Here is a 17,482-nt window from a genome sequence, read left to right as displayed (position 1 = left end):
TAGACACTCGGCTGATCACACCCAGTGATTAATCCATTTTTAAACACTATATTTTTTATAATATATTGTAATCACTTATAATAATTAATGAATACATTTATAATACAATAAATTGGATACAATAAATATATTTCCAAGTGATCTATCTAGATTTACTTTCTATTGTAACGCCTGACCAATCTATTGGTTAATCAAGCCAATATGAGTTTAACCTATGAGATTGGTAGTTTTTTTTAACAATCCATTTTTAGAGTGCAGATGCCCGAGCCACCTCAAAAGGCTTCTCTCAGTGCGAAGGAGTAGCGGCTCGACCCCGAGTTGTTGCCGGATGACCGAGCTTCTCACCCTATCTCTAAGGCAGAGCCCGGACACCCTGCAGAGGAAATAGTATGAATAGAATATTAATTAGTAATAGAAACACTTTTTTTCCAGTTGGTTTTTAAAGTACAATGAAATGAAGTTGAGCTGAATTTCTAAACATTTTCAAAATGACAAATTGCTGATTCATTTTCCTGATCTTGTCCTTTATGGTCACTTGTCAGAATTTCATGCTCATCATCATGCTCCTGTGTCCTACATTCCCATTTTCAGGCGAAACCTTCTCCGAGAACTACAGCCACATCGAGGAGTGTCACGCGTGCACGCAGTGCACGGGCCTGATGCGCATGGAGACCCCATGCACCGACTCCAACGATGCCATCTGCGTGTGCCGCTACAATTTCTACTCCGACGAATTGTCGGGACGCTGCGAACTGTGCACGGTGTGCCCGGCCGGCCAGGGCGTGTTCGCCCACTGCGAGAACGACCACGACACGGTGTGTGAGGAGTGCGTGGACTTCACCTTCTCGGACCGTGACAGCATGCTGGACCCTTGCCTGCCCTGCACCATCTGCGACGACGAGACCGAGATCCAGCTGGCACTCTGCATTCCTGTTAGCGACTCAGTCTGCCACAGTAAGTAGCTTTGTGTCGCGCACTTCTAGTCTCTAGTTCTAGTCAGCAACCAGAGATTCAAACACAGAACCTGAAAAGACTGCGAGGGAATCTTGCACATTGAAACTACTAAATCTAATAGTCCTTCTTCAGATTTCTTTAGTCTCCTGTCCTTATATGGGCAACAGGGGATGTTAGCTTATGAAAATAAGGAGGAGTTAGCAATGATGCTATACTGGAGAAATACGACCTTTTTTAGTTTTAGTCAGCACTTGGGCAGCAGCATCATACCGGCAGCCACAAACCCGCCATGAAACGTGAAAAACAATGACCAACAGAAGGAGACAGGATGGGAAGACCTCTCGGTATTTTTTCAGCGGCCCGAGATCGTATGAGAAAGGAAGATGCTTGTAAGGGGGTAGGGAAAAAAAGAGCCATGCTCTCAACGGGGAGCTGAGAGACATGATGGAACCAGGCTGAACGTCCAAGCGTCTGTACTTCCCTGAGGAGAAGGATTTTAAATTCCAAGTTGTAGCAAGGGAACGTAATGGGCAAATATGATCTTCTAGTTCTAGTCTGCACTCAAGCGGGCTGAGTACACCCTGGAGCAGTCGGCAATGAACCGCAGTGCACGTGTAGACAATCAACCATTCACACTCACACTTTTAAAGACTTCAATGAAACGAACAAAAGTAGAACCGTAAACTGTGAGGCAAACTCAGTAGTTACAGCACCATCGTGCTGCCTGAGCAAAATATTTTAAATTTAAAAAAAAACGTACAGGGGAACAAACAGTGGAGAAAGATCATCTTCTTGTTCTAGTCAGCACTTAAGCGGCAGCATTTTGGACCAGCTGGAGATTCTTTGAGATCATTTTCTAACACTTATCCTTTGACCAGAAACACTAAAGCACTTAAAGCACCGTGCTGCCCAGTTGCTTTTCAATTCAGCCATTGTGAATGACCTACTAAAAAAGACATTGGCCTAATTTACGAGCCGCCATTTCGGACACAATGCGCTCCCTAACGAGTTAAAGGAAGAATAAAACAAACAAAAACCCAACTTATATCCATATGAAAGCTCTGAAGGCTTCCCATAGACGATCGCTTTAATCAGGAATTCTTTGCTATTTCATCATTGTTGTGTCTCTGAACTTGAGCGTGTCCACTTTGAAGCCCTCTGATAATGTTGGATTCGATGCCCCGCGGGCCCAAATTAATTTACAACTTCCACTGAGCTCTTCCTCTTGGTGGGAGAGCAACACATTCATGTGTTCCCTCGTCTTTGACCTCTTTCACGCTAAGGACTTTCACTTCCTGCCATTTGAAGATCACACTTGACAGCAGCTGTCCTCGACACAGAAATCTTATTAAAAATTCACGAGGAGACATCAGGAGAATCTTTGCTGTTTGTAGTTTTTCTATTTTCTAAAGAACCTTTCCACATAACAATGAATCATAGCCTAAACCCAATAGTCTTTTGAGACAATCATGAACATGCCAGAAATTTTGCTTAGAATTTCTCCAGGGCTTGTGGTTTGTAGTATGAAATAGGATATTTCATGGACGCTAGCATAGCATACAGATAGCAACACAAAAGTTGACCAACCAATGAAATTAAAGCACACACATTCAACTATGCTCCCAAATCTATTATTCAACCATAACTACCCTTTAAAAAAAAAGAAGGAAAAATACATACCAAAGTGCACCGATGGCAAAAGCTATGAATCAATTACTGCATGAGGCGACGGAGGAAGCGGAAGCAATATGAACATGAGAGCGCAACATAGCTCTGTGCCGCTATTCCATGATGATGGTGATGATGATGATGGGTCGATCAGAGTCATTCCTATGACCGGGGCTCAGGTTTCAATGAGTGACCTCCATCAACACACTCACGCACATGAGCATCCAAAATCAATAGAATACACACTTTCTACGGCCAAGCGTTGTTTTTTTTTTTTTTTTAAACTCCACAACCTTCTATTAAACTTATCACATGTGTGAGCACACCTGCTGCATCCTCTCCCTTTGCAATAGTATAGTACAAAAGTATTAGGACACGTTCCTTCAACAGATATCGGATGGTAGTGGCTAAAAATGAGTACGTATTGCGAAATGTCCTGGGTTGAGAGCTTTTCACACACCAAAATCTTAACGTCTGGGTCAAATGTTATGGCTACATAAAGTCAAAGAAGTCACATGCAAAAATCCTTAATTTTCTTGTTGATTTTCTTTTGTCACCTCCAAACACGATGGACACAAAGCAGGAAGCTTGGCTCATTCATTTTTTTGGTGCAGATTGATTCGGACTGCAAGGTAAAAGTTGATAAGTTACCGAGAAAAAACACATTAAGTTGTATGTCAAATTATAGCCCGCAAGTATGGCTTTCTAAATCTGTTGTTATTTTGTAAATGTGCACTTTTGCATGATGACATAAAGACTAGCTAACACGTTTTTTTTTTTAAGTAACATGTTGGAGATGTTTGTCAAGACCATTAAGGATTTAGATCATCTTTAAACTTTGACGCAAATATTACATGGCAGAGGGAAAAAAGTTTCATATTTAAGCTTCACCCACCTGTCTAGTCAAGGTCATGGCTCATTTGAGTGAATTTCCTGGTTGGAGTCAATCAAGGCTCTGAGTTTTACCCAAAATGGCGGCTTCAAAACAAAACTTTCTTTTCAATTTCTGGCATGAACCCTTGAGAAATTTTGTACATCTTGCCGTGATTGACATGCCTGATCAATTTCATGTCAATTAATCAAACTGGTCTCTGGCTCAGATTTGATTCTAACTTTGAAAGTGAGTGAGTTAGCATGTGAAGGACTCCAGAAAGCTAATCATTTGCTGGAGGAATTATGATGAGTGCTTTCTGGATGTGTCATTATCTTGTCAATACGCCCTTCTGTGATGACGCATTGCCCAGAAAACATGGAATTTGCGTCATTTATAAGAATCATTAAGACCTTGGCCTTGATGTCGTCTCACAGCCAGCAGGTGCTGTGTTCCTCCATACCCGTACCCTTCATCTCACTTTCCCCTTCTTGGCCAGCGCCCACTGAGCGTCCTCAGCTAATTGGCAACCTGGACAGCAGCTCCTCTGTTCATCAACACTCCCCTCCTCTGTCCACCACACTTCCTCTGGAAAGGAAGCTGGGATGCGTCGGACGAGGCGTCGCCGCCAAAGAGGGGCGAGTGTTCTCTGGGGGTTGGGGGGGGGGGCCTGATAAAGACGCCATTGTGCGCCCTGACGTGGAGCTCCGCACAATACCTTCTCTGGTCCACACCCTGCTCATAAATGCGTCTCGCCGGGCTGTTTCACGAGCCAGCAAAAGCCGAATGAATAGACGAGCTTGCGTTGTAGCCCCGCTGAGGTATGCAGCCATGTTTTACCCATCAAATCCGCTAAAGTAAAGTTGACCAATTACCAATTGGGTCACCACCCATCTCGGATTTGGATACGGGCCCTTCGGTCCCTGTAAAACCGGTGTCACAGTTGGGTCCGCATTGTATGCAATAAATCGGATTCATTTCCAGTGAGGGTTGGAATCCATCAAGGCTTTCTTTGAGGTATGAATTCAACCCATACTGTTGTTTAGAGTTGCACGGACGCAGAAATACATTACCAGTGTTCACTGTTAACACACCTTCACTTTATTCCATTTGCCAGCTTGTGTTACTGCGCTAATAACATTAGCCGGCCGTGCATTAGCGAGATGATGCACGGGCTGAGCGCAGGAAACCTGACGACGCGCGGCAGAAAGGTCATGAAATGCTCGCCGACTGCCCTTTTTTTGGGGGGGGGGGGGGGGCAATCAATAGCTTTAAATAGACACGTGCATGATGCCTCGCTGTCTGCGAAGGATATATTCTACCCGTTCTGTAAAGTGATCCGGCAGGCAGGCAGGAATGCCCTGTCATCAACCACCAGCGAGGGTGTCTTTTCTTTTCTTGATGCACCGTACCGGGCTGCTGCTCGTAGGCGCCCCCGGCGGGCAGCCAGAGGCGGCGTTCTTGTGTAAGCAATGCAGCAAATCAATTACAAAGTGGAAACAGAAGAGGATACAGATGACATGTTTGGGACCACATCACAGGGCGCTTAAGGGGACGCATATTGCAGTGCATTGTTTGTGTGCTCAGCAAGTCACACACAAACTAACAGTACCCTGGAGGAGCTGAATAGAGGAAATAAGGATAAAATTACACTAACACTAATGCTGTTTACATGATCCTGCTAACTATCAGTCATATTTACTGTACATAAAAGTAACTAACAGTAAGTATAACTAGTAAGTATAACTATTTTTATGTAATCCTGCTCACAAACTCAGTTATTTTGCCTAAAACTAACTAGTTTATTTTTAACAGTCTTGCTAACTAACTAACTAACCAACTAACTAACTAACTAACTAGCCAACTAACTAACTAACTAATTAACATTGTTAATTGCTGATATACAGTTACATCATTTGCATTCGAATGATGAATTTCTTTCTTAATGAATGTGTTATGACAGTATACTTACCTTTTGCATGTGGGAAAGCAAAGCCACTGTCATCATTGCACTTCTGAGCTAATTGAAGGCTTAGAAAATAGCAAAATACAGTGAGCACAAAAAAACAACTGTTTTTTTATATAAAATAAGTTGTAACATAAATATAATTCAGATAATATACTAATATTTGTTTAAAGCTAAAGCTAATTAAACTAATTACATTTAAGTAGAAGTTATGTAACAAACTGTGTTTATCCATACTACCGATTGTAGTGTTTTACTTTCTACTCTATCCTGAAAACTCACTAACAAAACCCCAAGACGTTAGTAGCATAGTTTTCCGTAACATTAACCAAAAATTTTTATGTAAAACATAATAATGACAATAGTAACATCTCTACTACTACTACTACTAATAATAATAATAACAATAATAATAATGATTGTAATAAGTATTATTAATATTATTATTTTTACATCCAGTCACTAACAAATGAAAAGCTTGTAAACGTAAAATTAAGTGGCGTTAATTAATTAATTAATTTGTATATTTAATATCAAACAAATTATTTTTAACATAATCATGGATGGATGCTAACTAAAAAACATCCAGCGTTTATTATATTTAATGTCATCTAGCTAACTAGTTTCTTTTAAACCTAATACTGTGTAATTAAGAAGCTAACTAAGGGTTTTTATTAGCTGATCCTAATCTTGCTAAGAGCATTTTATTTACATACATAAGAGTAAATGTCATTAAATGCCCAATTAAGTAACATTCTGTTTTCCCATAAAACTAGCTACTGTTTTAACTTGTAATCCCACTAAATTGCGCGCAAAAGAAACAAACACATCGATGAATAAAGTCACACCCCGATGTAGGAGGAGGTATTAATGCAGAGGGAATTAGGATAAGAAGCTCAGCAATAACCTTCCAGCACTGTCCCTTTTTTATTTTTTAAATGACATACAGATGGCCAGTAACTTGACATTTTGGAGAAGTGCCAGCTCATTTGATCAGAACTGTAATCTGGAAGCTGCAGAACTCCTGGGATGAATGTAGGAAATTGGGATGTAAATTTGTTGAGTGTCTTCTGTAATCGATCCAAACCACAAAATATTTAACCAATGTTAAAAGTGCAGTCGTAGCGTTGCCGTCTTTGGCTTTGAAGGACTCTTGGGAGGTTTCGCAGGGTTAATCCCTCCTGCTCCAGCTTGCAGCTAATGAGGAGCAGCCCCCCCCCCCCCCACCTCCTCTCCAACCGCTTCGCACTGGAGGGTTCGGGCAGACCAGAGCCCTGAGGGGGATGGAATCACGAGCAGGCCTGACAGCTTCACCGCACTGGACTTTAATGGCGGACGCCCGGAGCGCTCATTGTGCTTTGGGAACATGGAAACTACAACCAATCATTAGTTGAGAAAAAAAATTGGATGACAGGAACCAGACATTCCCTCGGCCAAACTCATGCCCCCCTCAAGCCACCCAGCCCTCATCTATAGATCCATACGGTTCTGATCCGGGCGGGGACTGGTTGGCGGTGAGAGGGATTGCTGAGAAACATTTCCTTTGTGCAACATCACAAGCAGAACTCAAAAACAGCTGCGACAAAAATGTGCTACAACAAAAAAAAAAAGATCTCATCGCAAGAGCATTTTGATTGCAGCCATTATTTAACACACAGCCACTTGTTACCAGGCAGAGTTTGCGGCTTCACTGTTTCCTTGGGGCAGAAGGCAATGCTGCCTCAGAAATGTCCGAAAAAGCTTTTGGAACTTCCGAGAGGAACAAAGTCAAGTTGAGAAAACAGCGTTTGTTTGCTGGTTAGAATGATGTTCTGATAGCACCATTGGAAGAAACTAGCAAAGTACAGTTTTCATGTAAGAGGAGTTTTTCTGCTAACTAACCATTTTTCTCGCTTAAAAAAAAAAATCACAGTATTTTCAGGTAATCCTCTAACAGCACTTTCTTGTAAATGTCAAATTTAAATATGCCAAACTTAACAAAGTTTAGCATATTTAACAAAGTGTAGTTTTCTTAAAGGGAAAGTCAACCCCAAATTTATCTTGACAATTTGTTATATTTGCCTTTGCTAGTCTAAGCATTCTGATTAATATTGTGTTTATGGAAGATGAATTAAGCAGCAAAATTTGATCGATGTCAAAGGGCCCATCTTGAGCCGTGATTGATCGCAACCTGAGCCCTGAGCAACTGTGATGTCATTTTCAGTGGACAACAAGTGGCAAAATGGCCGCCCCCTGAGATGGACAAACGGGTGGATTTTGCTGCTTAATTCGTATTCCACAAACGCAATATTAACTATTAGGGCGGCATAGAACGTAATATTGTAAAGAACATTTTTGGCGCGACTTCACTTTTAATCCTGCTAATAGTACAATATATAAAAGAAGATGTAATTATTACATTAAATTCTGTTTACTAACAGTAGGTTTTACTAAAAACGAATAAACTAGTTTGCATTAACATATATTTTTAAATCATATTGCTACTGTTTTTCTTATGTAAAATAAATAATTAGTGGATTTCATATAAAGTTAAGAGTAGTTATTATGTAATTATGCTTTTTAAAAATAAACATAAAATTAACAGTTTCTTTGTAGTCCTGCCTGTTCATCAACTGACTTTTTTTTTTATTTATGAACAATTTAACAGCTGTTTCTACTCAACTATCTGACTGATTGACTAACTAATGGTGTTTCCGAATGTAAAAAACAAACAAACTCTTAGGTTAGGGTTAGGGTTACTAAGTGCTTGCTAAAAGGTTGTTTTTTTGGGTCAAACTAATGATATGTAGTTTTTGGGTAACATTACGATTAGTTATTATGCAGTCCTGTTAACTAATTGTCTTTTTAAAATATGTGTGTATGTATTTTTTCACCATAATCCTGCTCACTTGCTTTTTACTATATTTTTTAAAATGTTAAATGTAATTTTTGAAAATGAACAATTTACAATATATTTTTACAAAACTACTATTACAAACTGTAGTTATAATAGTTACATAAAAGTAACCAAGTAGTTTTTATGTAGAATTCACTTATTTTTTTGTTTTGGACATGGCATTTAATGTAAGTACATAATCCTGCACACAGCTTTGTAACGCAAAACTTTTTTAGGAGCATAACCCCGCTAACTAACTAACAAACTAACTAACTAATTGGAGATTTCACCCCCAAAAAAGTTGTATAATCCTGCACACTCCTGTAAAGTTTTTATTTACTTTATTTATTTTTATTTACAGTATTTATTGGAATTCTAAACTCTAAAACTAGTGTTTTTTTGTGATGGAGGCGTGGGGGCGGGGGTGTGTGTGTTAACAGTCTAACTCACTAACAGTGGTACATTACATAACACAAGCAAACTGTGCCTTTTTTTTTAAAACGTAAAGCTACCACTGATGACAAAGGATATCCATCAAAGTTGCACTTTTGCATAGATTTACAGTTTTCCGAAATATATAGAGGAATTCAACAATCAAATCACAACTGTTACAATTGAAAAGTGAAAAATGTCCACTGAAAATCTCCTGATGTTAACTGCTAAGTTTGTTGATGCTTATAGCTGTTGTCTTTTTTTGTGTGAAGCACATTGAGTTGCCTTGTGTATGAAATATGCTATACAAATAAACTTCCCTCGCCGTGCCTTGCCTTGATGCGCTCTTCCCTCTCTCAGATCCCCTGCTGCCCACCTACTTCCCGTCTGTCTCCTACGAGACGGACCCGACGTCGCCCGCCTTCACCAACTACTTCCTCCCCGATGGTTCGGAGGGCCCAGCGCTCGGTGGAGAAACGACCACGCCCGGCGCCGGTTCGCCGCTCTTCCTGGGCAATGGCTTTAACGAGAACCTCATCCCCATCTACTGCTCCATCCTGGCCGCCGTGGTGGTGGGTCTGGTGGCGTACATCGCCTTTAAGAGGTCAGTTGTGCCCAAGAAAAACACAGATCAAAAATTAAAATATATATTTTTTTAAAGCAACAAAAATGCATTAGAGTGGATACGATTTCAAAACAAGGTTTGAAATTTCGGATTTAAGCCTCGATTAGGGTTTAAAGCAATTAGGGGCCTTAGATGTTCAAATTAGTGTTTTAAGTCAGGTTTAAGGTTAAACAAAGTTCAGGGTTTGAAGCCAGGGTTGGATTTTCACTGAAAGTTTCAAGCTACGGCTACAAATAACACCGAAAACTGAAGACTAAGAATGAAGGTGTGCCATAAAAGAAGAGAAAATGGAGGTTTGAGGGCGACTAATGCATCGAGCTGGAGGCTCTGACCTACTAACACTAACAACCTTTTCAGAAGAAAAGCAACAAAAACACTCAGCGCAAAATACATTATAGGGGTCACACGCACACACATCCACAGGCCCTTTACACACATTGATTATTTGAAAAGTGCCAACCAGGGAAACTCAAGTGCCGCTTTTATGAGGCTAGGGTGGGGATAGGGGACACACACATACAGTAAATGTTTAAATTATCACATTAACCCAGAACCACACACACAGGTTTGTCTCCCCCCCCCCCCCAGTGTAAACAATCCAAAGCAAAAACAAATGGCTTCAGGCATAGCCTGTATAACATGACCATCATATGTAAACAACATAATTGTTGCTGTAATAACAATCAGCGCAGAATGTCCTGCTTTATGGCAGAATAAGAAAACATGGTGAGGGAAAATTGTCATGGTTGTCTTGGCGACGATAACTACAGGAAGCAGGTATGTAAACAGATCGTTACCAGGTTGTGACTTTTGCAGACTTTAATCAGAAGGTTACAACTTTGGTTCCTGAATGAAAACTTGGTTTCTGGCCAAAATATTGCTGGGGGGCTGGCCTCGTCTGGACCCTTTCAACAATGGCCGGGCGTGCATGGTTTCATGCGAGAGTACATTTTTCAAGATATCTTTTAAAATTAAAGTTTGAAACCAGATGAGTCTTTTAAACTAAGGCCAATGTCAGTTTCAAGTAAGCCTGGGGTTAGGGTTTCTAAGGACGCACTCACTCTAGGGCCAATGTACCGTGCCCAAGCACGCTTGCTGCTAAAGTCCGGATTCAATAGGTAGTGTGAGCGCAATCTATCTACGCCCGAGTACGATTCGGATCCCCAGTTAAGGGCCCAGGCACGGTTTGGTTAGAGTAATGTGAGTGTGGGCCGGACGGAGGGCAATCAGTATGGTACAGAAGAAATGGCCCTAGTGTGAGTGCGCCCAAAGAAGGGTTGGGTTTTCAAGTACGGTTTCAAGATAGGGTTATGGTTTTAAAACATGTTTAAGGCTTCAAATTAGGGTTAGGGTTTCAAAGTAAGGATTCAAGCCAGGATTGGACTTCCAAAATAGATAGTATTAGAATGTTAAGGTTTTAAAGGTTTGTTTTTCTGCTGTGCGAACACTCCTTCCTGATTGGTTGGCTGGTTTTACGCTCATTCCTGGTTTGTTGCTTCTTCGAGCCACGGAGGCAGGCTATTATCAGTGGCATATGCAAATTTCGCTGTGTGAACGCTTGCTCCTGATTGGTGGACTGTTTGCACGGACGTGTTTGCAGTTTGAGTCCTGGGGTAAAGGCTCCAAACGGGTTGCGGTTTCAAATTGTGATTTCAAGCTGGTCTTAGGGTGTTAAACAAGGGCTAGCGTTTTGAAATGATGGTTTAAAGACAAATTTCGTGTTCAAAACTACGGTCAAGGTTGGTCAGGCTGAGTGACTGCCTCTGGTGTCCACAGGTGGAACAGCTGCAAGCAGAACAAGCAGGCGGCTAACAATCGCGCCGCTGCGGCAGCCGCGGCGTCAGCCGCGGCGTCAACGGCGACAAACAACCAGACGGTGATGCCGGAGGGAGAGAAGCTTCACAGTGACAGCGGAATCTCTGTGGACAGTCAGAGTCTCCAGGAACAGCAACAGCAGCAGCAGCAGGCGCAGGCCGACGTACAGCCTCGGCCACCGCGGTCACACACACAGGAACAGATAGGTGAGTCCATGTGTGTTTGTCTGTCAATCCATTCCGTTCTATCAACTAAAAAAACTAATAAGCATCCAACACAATACCACCAACCGACTGACCAACAATCGAACCAGCTGTACATCCAACATAGCATCCATCCATCCATCCATCCTACCTGGTTGCTTGATTGGTTGAGTGGTAGGATGACAGATGGATGGCAGATGAATGATAATCAACCACCCCATTTATAAAACCAACCATCCAGCATCTGCAGTATCCATCCATCCATCCGACTTCCCTTGCATCATCCAACCAACATCCATCACCCATCTTTCCATCCAACAATTATCCATCCATCATCCATCAATTATCCATCCATCCATCCATCCAACAATTATCCATCCATTATCCATCAATTATCCATCCAACAATTATCCATCCATCATCCAACAATTATCCATCCATTATCCATCAATTATCCATCCAACAATTATCCATCCATCATCCATCAATTATCCATCCATCCATCCAGCTTCCCTTTCATCCATCCATCCATCCATCGATTATCCATCTATCATCCATACATCTATATGACTTCCCTTTCATCATCCAACCAACATCTATCTATCCAACCAGCCACCCATCCATCCATCATCTGTTTTCAGCTGCCTTACTTAGATAAATGAAGAAATAGGTAAAATAACTTTATCCAACCAACCATCCACACAGCCAGCCAACGTATATTTATTCTACATCCATCCAAGCAGCTATAACCGTACAACATCTATACATTCAAGTCTCTGATATGTAGCCATCTTTCACACCAAAATGTTGGATCTATCAATCATTAAACATCCATGCATTATTTTTCATCCAATCATCCCTCCTGCCAACAATCATCCAACCATCCAACATCCATCCATTCAACCAAGCATCAGCCTACCATCTAAGATCCACCTATGCATCAACTACACCTACATCCAAACCCATTCAACACCTATTTATTCATCCATCCGTCTTTCAACACCCAACCAATTGCTCAGTGAATTGATTGTGCTGGTTGGTTGTGGTTAAGTGACAAATATTACAACCAACGCTCAACATCACTGTGTATTTGATGTGTGTCAGGTCAAATGTAGGACACAGATGTGTAAGCTTGAGCGCATTCAGAGCCTTGTATAATTTTTAAATTCATTCAATATGTATGCGGAGGCTCTCTGCCAAGAAAGGTGCTTCTATTTAATGGAAACGAGGCGCGCCAACCCCAGCATGCCACACGCCACACCGACCGACCCCCTTTATACCACACCCCCATCAACCCTTCACTGGTGACTCATGCAGGGAAAACCCCCTCAGCATGCATACAAGTTCAACCAAACATGTTTTCATCGTGGAGGAATATGATATTTACACTGAGCATATTTGTTTGACCACCTTTTTAAGCAATGATTAAGGTTTCAAGACAGGATTTTGTATTTAAGCAAAGATTTCCAATTAGGGGTTCTAGACAAGGTGAGGGTGCCAAACAAGGGGTAGGGTTTCAAGCAAAGTTTAGGGTTCAAGACTGGTGTTGGGTTTCAAGTTACAGTTTCAAGCCAGGATGAGTGTTTCAAACAAAGGTGAAGGTTTTAAATTAAGGGATCCAAGTTATAGGGTTAAAGTAGGGTAGGGTTAAAGGTTTCAAGTAGAATTTTAAATTAGGGAATTCAGGGCCTCAAACTAGGTTTTCAAGTTGGGCTAAGTGTTTCAAATTTAAGTTTAAAGTAAAATTTAGTGTTTTAAATGACAGTTTCAAGCCAAGAATAAGGCATCAAATGTGGGTTTCAAGACATACCTCAGATTTAATTGACTGTAGAATTTACAGGAAATAAGTGGAAAAAAATGACCAGCTAATTTTGGTATTTTCTTTTTACACGTGCTTACAGTATATAAATTACAGTTACTTAGTGTATTGAGCAATTCACTGTAATTTAGTTTACAACTGTTTCTTGTATTCTATGTAATTTACCGGAATTTACTGGCAACTAAAGTTGTACATAATACAGTATGTCATTGTAAAATCAATTTTTTAAAACCGTTTATTCCTCAAATAGGTTGCTTGTGTCTATCCCAGCGAGCTTTGGACAGTAGGCGGGGTACACCCTGAACTGGCTGCCAGCCAATCACAGGGCACACAGAGACAAACAACCATCCACACTCACAATCACACCTCGGGACAACTTAGAGTGCTCAATGAACCTGCCATGCATGTCTTTGGAATGTGGGAGGAAACCTGAGTACGCGGAGAAAACCCACATAGGCACGGGCAGAACATGCAAACTCCACTCTGGTAGCCCGAAGCCCGGACTCGATCTCACGCACTGGGTGGCGTGCCGACCTTGTTGTAAAATCAATTCTTGTTCTGCACCCGAGTGCATAAATGAATATTAGCTGTAATTTGGGCTGTTTAACGGAGACGATGCAGATTGCCCTTGGGCTAAAATATTATTCTTGTCCTTGCTCCAGTGACAATACACGGTCTGCTTTTTGCTTCTTCTATAGAGATACTCGCCAAAATCCAACAATCTTTACAGTATTTACCTGTAATCCACATATATATGTGCCAAAACAAAGTACAGCAAATTACTGTACTTTGTTTTTACCCATAATGCATTGCTTTATACAGTTAAATACTTAAAAATTTAAAAACAAGAAAATGCTCTCGTTTGTTTTTTTACTGTAGATTTTACAGAAATTTGTTACAGTGCAGAGTTAGGGTTATAAATGCCAGCTTTGGTTGTGGTTCTCAATTTTGAGTCTTACAACCTGGTTAGGGTTTTAAAGATCTCAAACCAGAATTAGGGTTTTAATTGTGGCTTTTTAAAGCCAGCCACAGTGTTTTATTCAGGGGTTAAAGGCTGGGATAGGGTTTAAAATTTGGGGTTCAGATTCAGATTTACAACATGGTTATGGTTTCACGACACATTTATGGATTCAAATTATGATTCAAGCCAGGATTAGGGTTTTAAATTGGGATTTCAATTAGCTTTCAATTTGGGTAAGGATTTCATATCAGAGTTAGGGTTTCAACTCAGTGCGGTGGGTATAAAACTATAGGGTTAGTGTTTCAAATGAACATTTTAAACAAGAATTAGGGTTGAGGTTTCAAGCCATGGGCAGGGTTTTAAGTAAGGGCTTCAAGATATAGAATTAAGATAGAAAGTTAGGATTTGAAAACAAGCATATACAATGAAAGTTCCTATCATAATGTTTACTCTGAGGTCTGTTCCTATTATTTGGACTTGTGAGCATGTGTCATTCAGTCATGAGAGAATCGTCCACCCCAGCACGCCAGCTCACTTTTGTAATGGCTTCCACCGGCATTATTGCCAATTAGCACGTGCTAAACACTAAACTGACTAAACTGCGATGCGTAGCAGCGGCGTTCTGTCACAGCTCTCAGCCTCTAATGAGGCAAGAGGCTCCACGGGATATAGCTGTCGAGATAATGCTAATACCGTATTCATTACACAGTGGTGCAAAAAACTGTACCTGGAAAAATTGGAAATAAGTTGAGTTACTTGTAAATTGCAGTACCAACTGTATTAAATAGCATATTCATTAGACTACATATCACAATCATTAAAAGGATTAAAAAAAAGAGCAAACTACAAATAACCTGCCTTCAAACTCTAATGCAAAACACACTTTGAAATTCCAACCCATGTTTGAAATCATAACTTGAAACCTGAATTTGAAACCCTATCTCAGTCTTTAAACTTCACAATTATTATTTTTACGTGAGCGAACGAGCATCTCGGTGAGCGATGGCGACTTGGCAGTTGATGTGAAACCCAAACGCAATGCCCTAACCCAAACATGAAACCCTACCCCTGCCTTGAAACCCTACTTTGTAGCAATTACAATTTTTATTTATCAATTTTTTTATAATACTGCAAAAAATAAAATCACAGTTTAAGTAAGTACTGTATAGCAGAACAATAACGTAATTGAGCAAAAAGTTAAAAACCAATATGAATAAATAGCTCTCTAACAGGGTCAATCAAAAATAATAAACTTGTTTTTGTAATTTGGTTTCACAGCTCTTCAATTAATAGCTGTCATTTAGAGTTTGTAGGCGTACCTAATATTGTGTTCTGCGAGTGTACAGTCACACGCACACACGATGACTCACTCTTTGTGCTTGCTGCTTTTGTTGTGCCGCACTTTGCCGCTTTTTTTCCTCTCCTCTCTCCTGGCTTCCGATCAAAGACAAAATCTTACATTTTAACTCTAACATTGAAAGCAAAATGTTGTCAAATAACTCACTGATTAAATAAAAACAAATAGAAGGTATATATATCCATGACAGGTATGAAGTGCAATAATATCACAATGAGAGAGTATGCCAGAGAGACAAACACATGATGTAGTACTTTAATTATGCACCGCAATTATAATAGGCAAGTGTATTGTTTCCTCTTAGCATGAAAGCCTCACTTTTATTGTCAGCCAGCAAGCTCTGTTGTGAGAGGGGGTGGGAGCCAACCAGTGCGTAACAAAAGCTTCTCTTTGATTGAGCCACTCGGAGGTGGATTGCATTGATCGTCGGGACGGTGCAGCTAGCAGTCGGACTGTTGCTGTTATTATTGCCAAGTGCCTCTCTTGCAATGGCTTTGCTTCTTTGTCATTCTTATTATTCTCAGGCCAAATTTATATAAGACTGAAGTCAGGTTTACATAGCAATGTGAAATTTGGCGAGTGAGTCTTATTGTGACACACAAAAAACGATCGAGCACAATTCTCAAATATTTTGACACCAGAAAAATAGTTAGCTCGCCAAGTAGCACCATGACGACGACGAGGTAGTCGTTTCCAAAAAAGTACATTTAATAGAGTAACACGTTGAGATACTTATTCGAGTCACGAGTACTGCTAGTGGGTCCTTTCCCATCTCGAGAAGCCAAACCAGAGAAGAGGAAAATTTAGCACTGAAAGGACAAATTAAAGGTTATTTTGGGTGTTTATGGGGATCCTTTAAATGTGAACTCATTAGCACCCTAAAGCCTGTTTCATTTAGTAATTTGGCGGTCATGTCTATCATGAGTAGATCCACACCAAAAAAGTCTCAAGTTCATTCCCAGGGGTCCTCCAAAGACAAACGCCTCCTAGACATTTTGTCCAATTGCTACCAAATTTGAACCCCAAATACCGGAGGGAGATTTACGAATTGTAAATCATTTGACTTTATGTCATTGCTTGTAGTATGAAGCATGGAGGCAAAGTTAGCTGATTCTCCGTTAAAACTCAAAATCAATGTAGATTCAGAACCCTGAAGCCTGCTGCACTTAGCAACAGGAAATTTGGTAGGCATGTCTATCAGAAGCAGGCTCTCAACACTAGTCAGGTTTCTATCCAAATGTTTAGAAATTTTTATGCGAATTTGGTGAAAATGCGCAAAACGGACATGCGACTTATGCCCGTTTCCATCCGCTCTTCTTTTGCGATTATGCGCCGCGAGATGACGTTGTAGTGATGGAACTTTGGGACAATGGGGAGTTCCAGGTGGGAATGTTGGTTTTGACGGACGGAACGGAAGTAGTTTGAGAGCTGATCTTAATAAAGCCTTCTACAATTGCATTCATGTTTTTTTTCTTTAATTAGTCATGAAAATAATCGTGTTTCTTCGTCTTCCCAAACATATCTTACTTTATCATCCGCCATTTATTGTGACTACATACGTTTCCATCGCCAAAATGCGCATTTTCCTTTTTTTGATACGCTTCAAAAACAACCTCCTCCAAGCGTAAAAACTTTTTGGTGAATTTTAAACCTTTTTTTCGAATTTCGGGCGTTTCCATTCAGTTTCTTTTTCCCAACTCTTGAAAATTCGAATACAAATAGGTGGATGGAACCCACCTAATGTCTCAAAAAAGCCATGCTCAAAAAGACAAATGGCAGGAAGTCTGCCATCTTAGTTTGAAGCATCAGTAACTCATTACTTGAAGATCCACCTCTGTACAAGTTTTGCTTAACAACGTGTACTTTGGTCAATGATGAGTAAGTAAACCCACACAAAGTCCCCCAGTCAGACCAAAAACAAAAACAAAAAAATAAA

The 17,482-nt window shown here is 40.6% G+C and overlaps 1 protein-coding gene across 1 annotated transcript in view; it reads left to right on the top strand.

Annotated features, from left to right (window-relative positions):
- ngfra (nerve growth factor receptor a (TNFR superfamily, member 16)) overlaps positions 1-17,482 on the top strand; it is a 32,983-nt gene that overhangs the window by 11,047 nt on the left and 4,454 nt on the right. The window contains exons 3-5 of the mRNA XM_086078029.1: positions 592-954; positions 9,127-9,370; positions 11,168-11,412. Coding sequence (XP_085934155.1) covers positions 592-954; positions 9,127-9,370; positions 11,168-11,412 — 852 coding nt within the window. The remainder of the gene's footprint in view (positions 1-591; positions 955-9,126; positions 9,371-11,167; positions 11,413-17,482) is intronic.

This window comes from Leptonotus elevatus, chromosome 1 (assembly GCF_054856555.1).
Source record: "Leptonotus elevatus isolate MCC_2025b chromosome 1, RoL_Lele_1.0, whole genome shotgun sequence".
NCBI lineage: Eukaryota > Metazoa > Chordata > Actinopteri > Syngnathiformes > Syngnathidae > Leptonotus > Leptonotus elevatus.
This window is presented reverse-complemented; position numbering and strand designations above follow the sequence as displayed.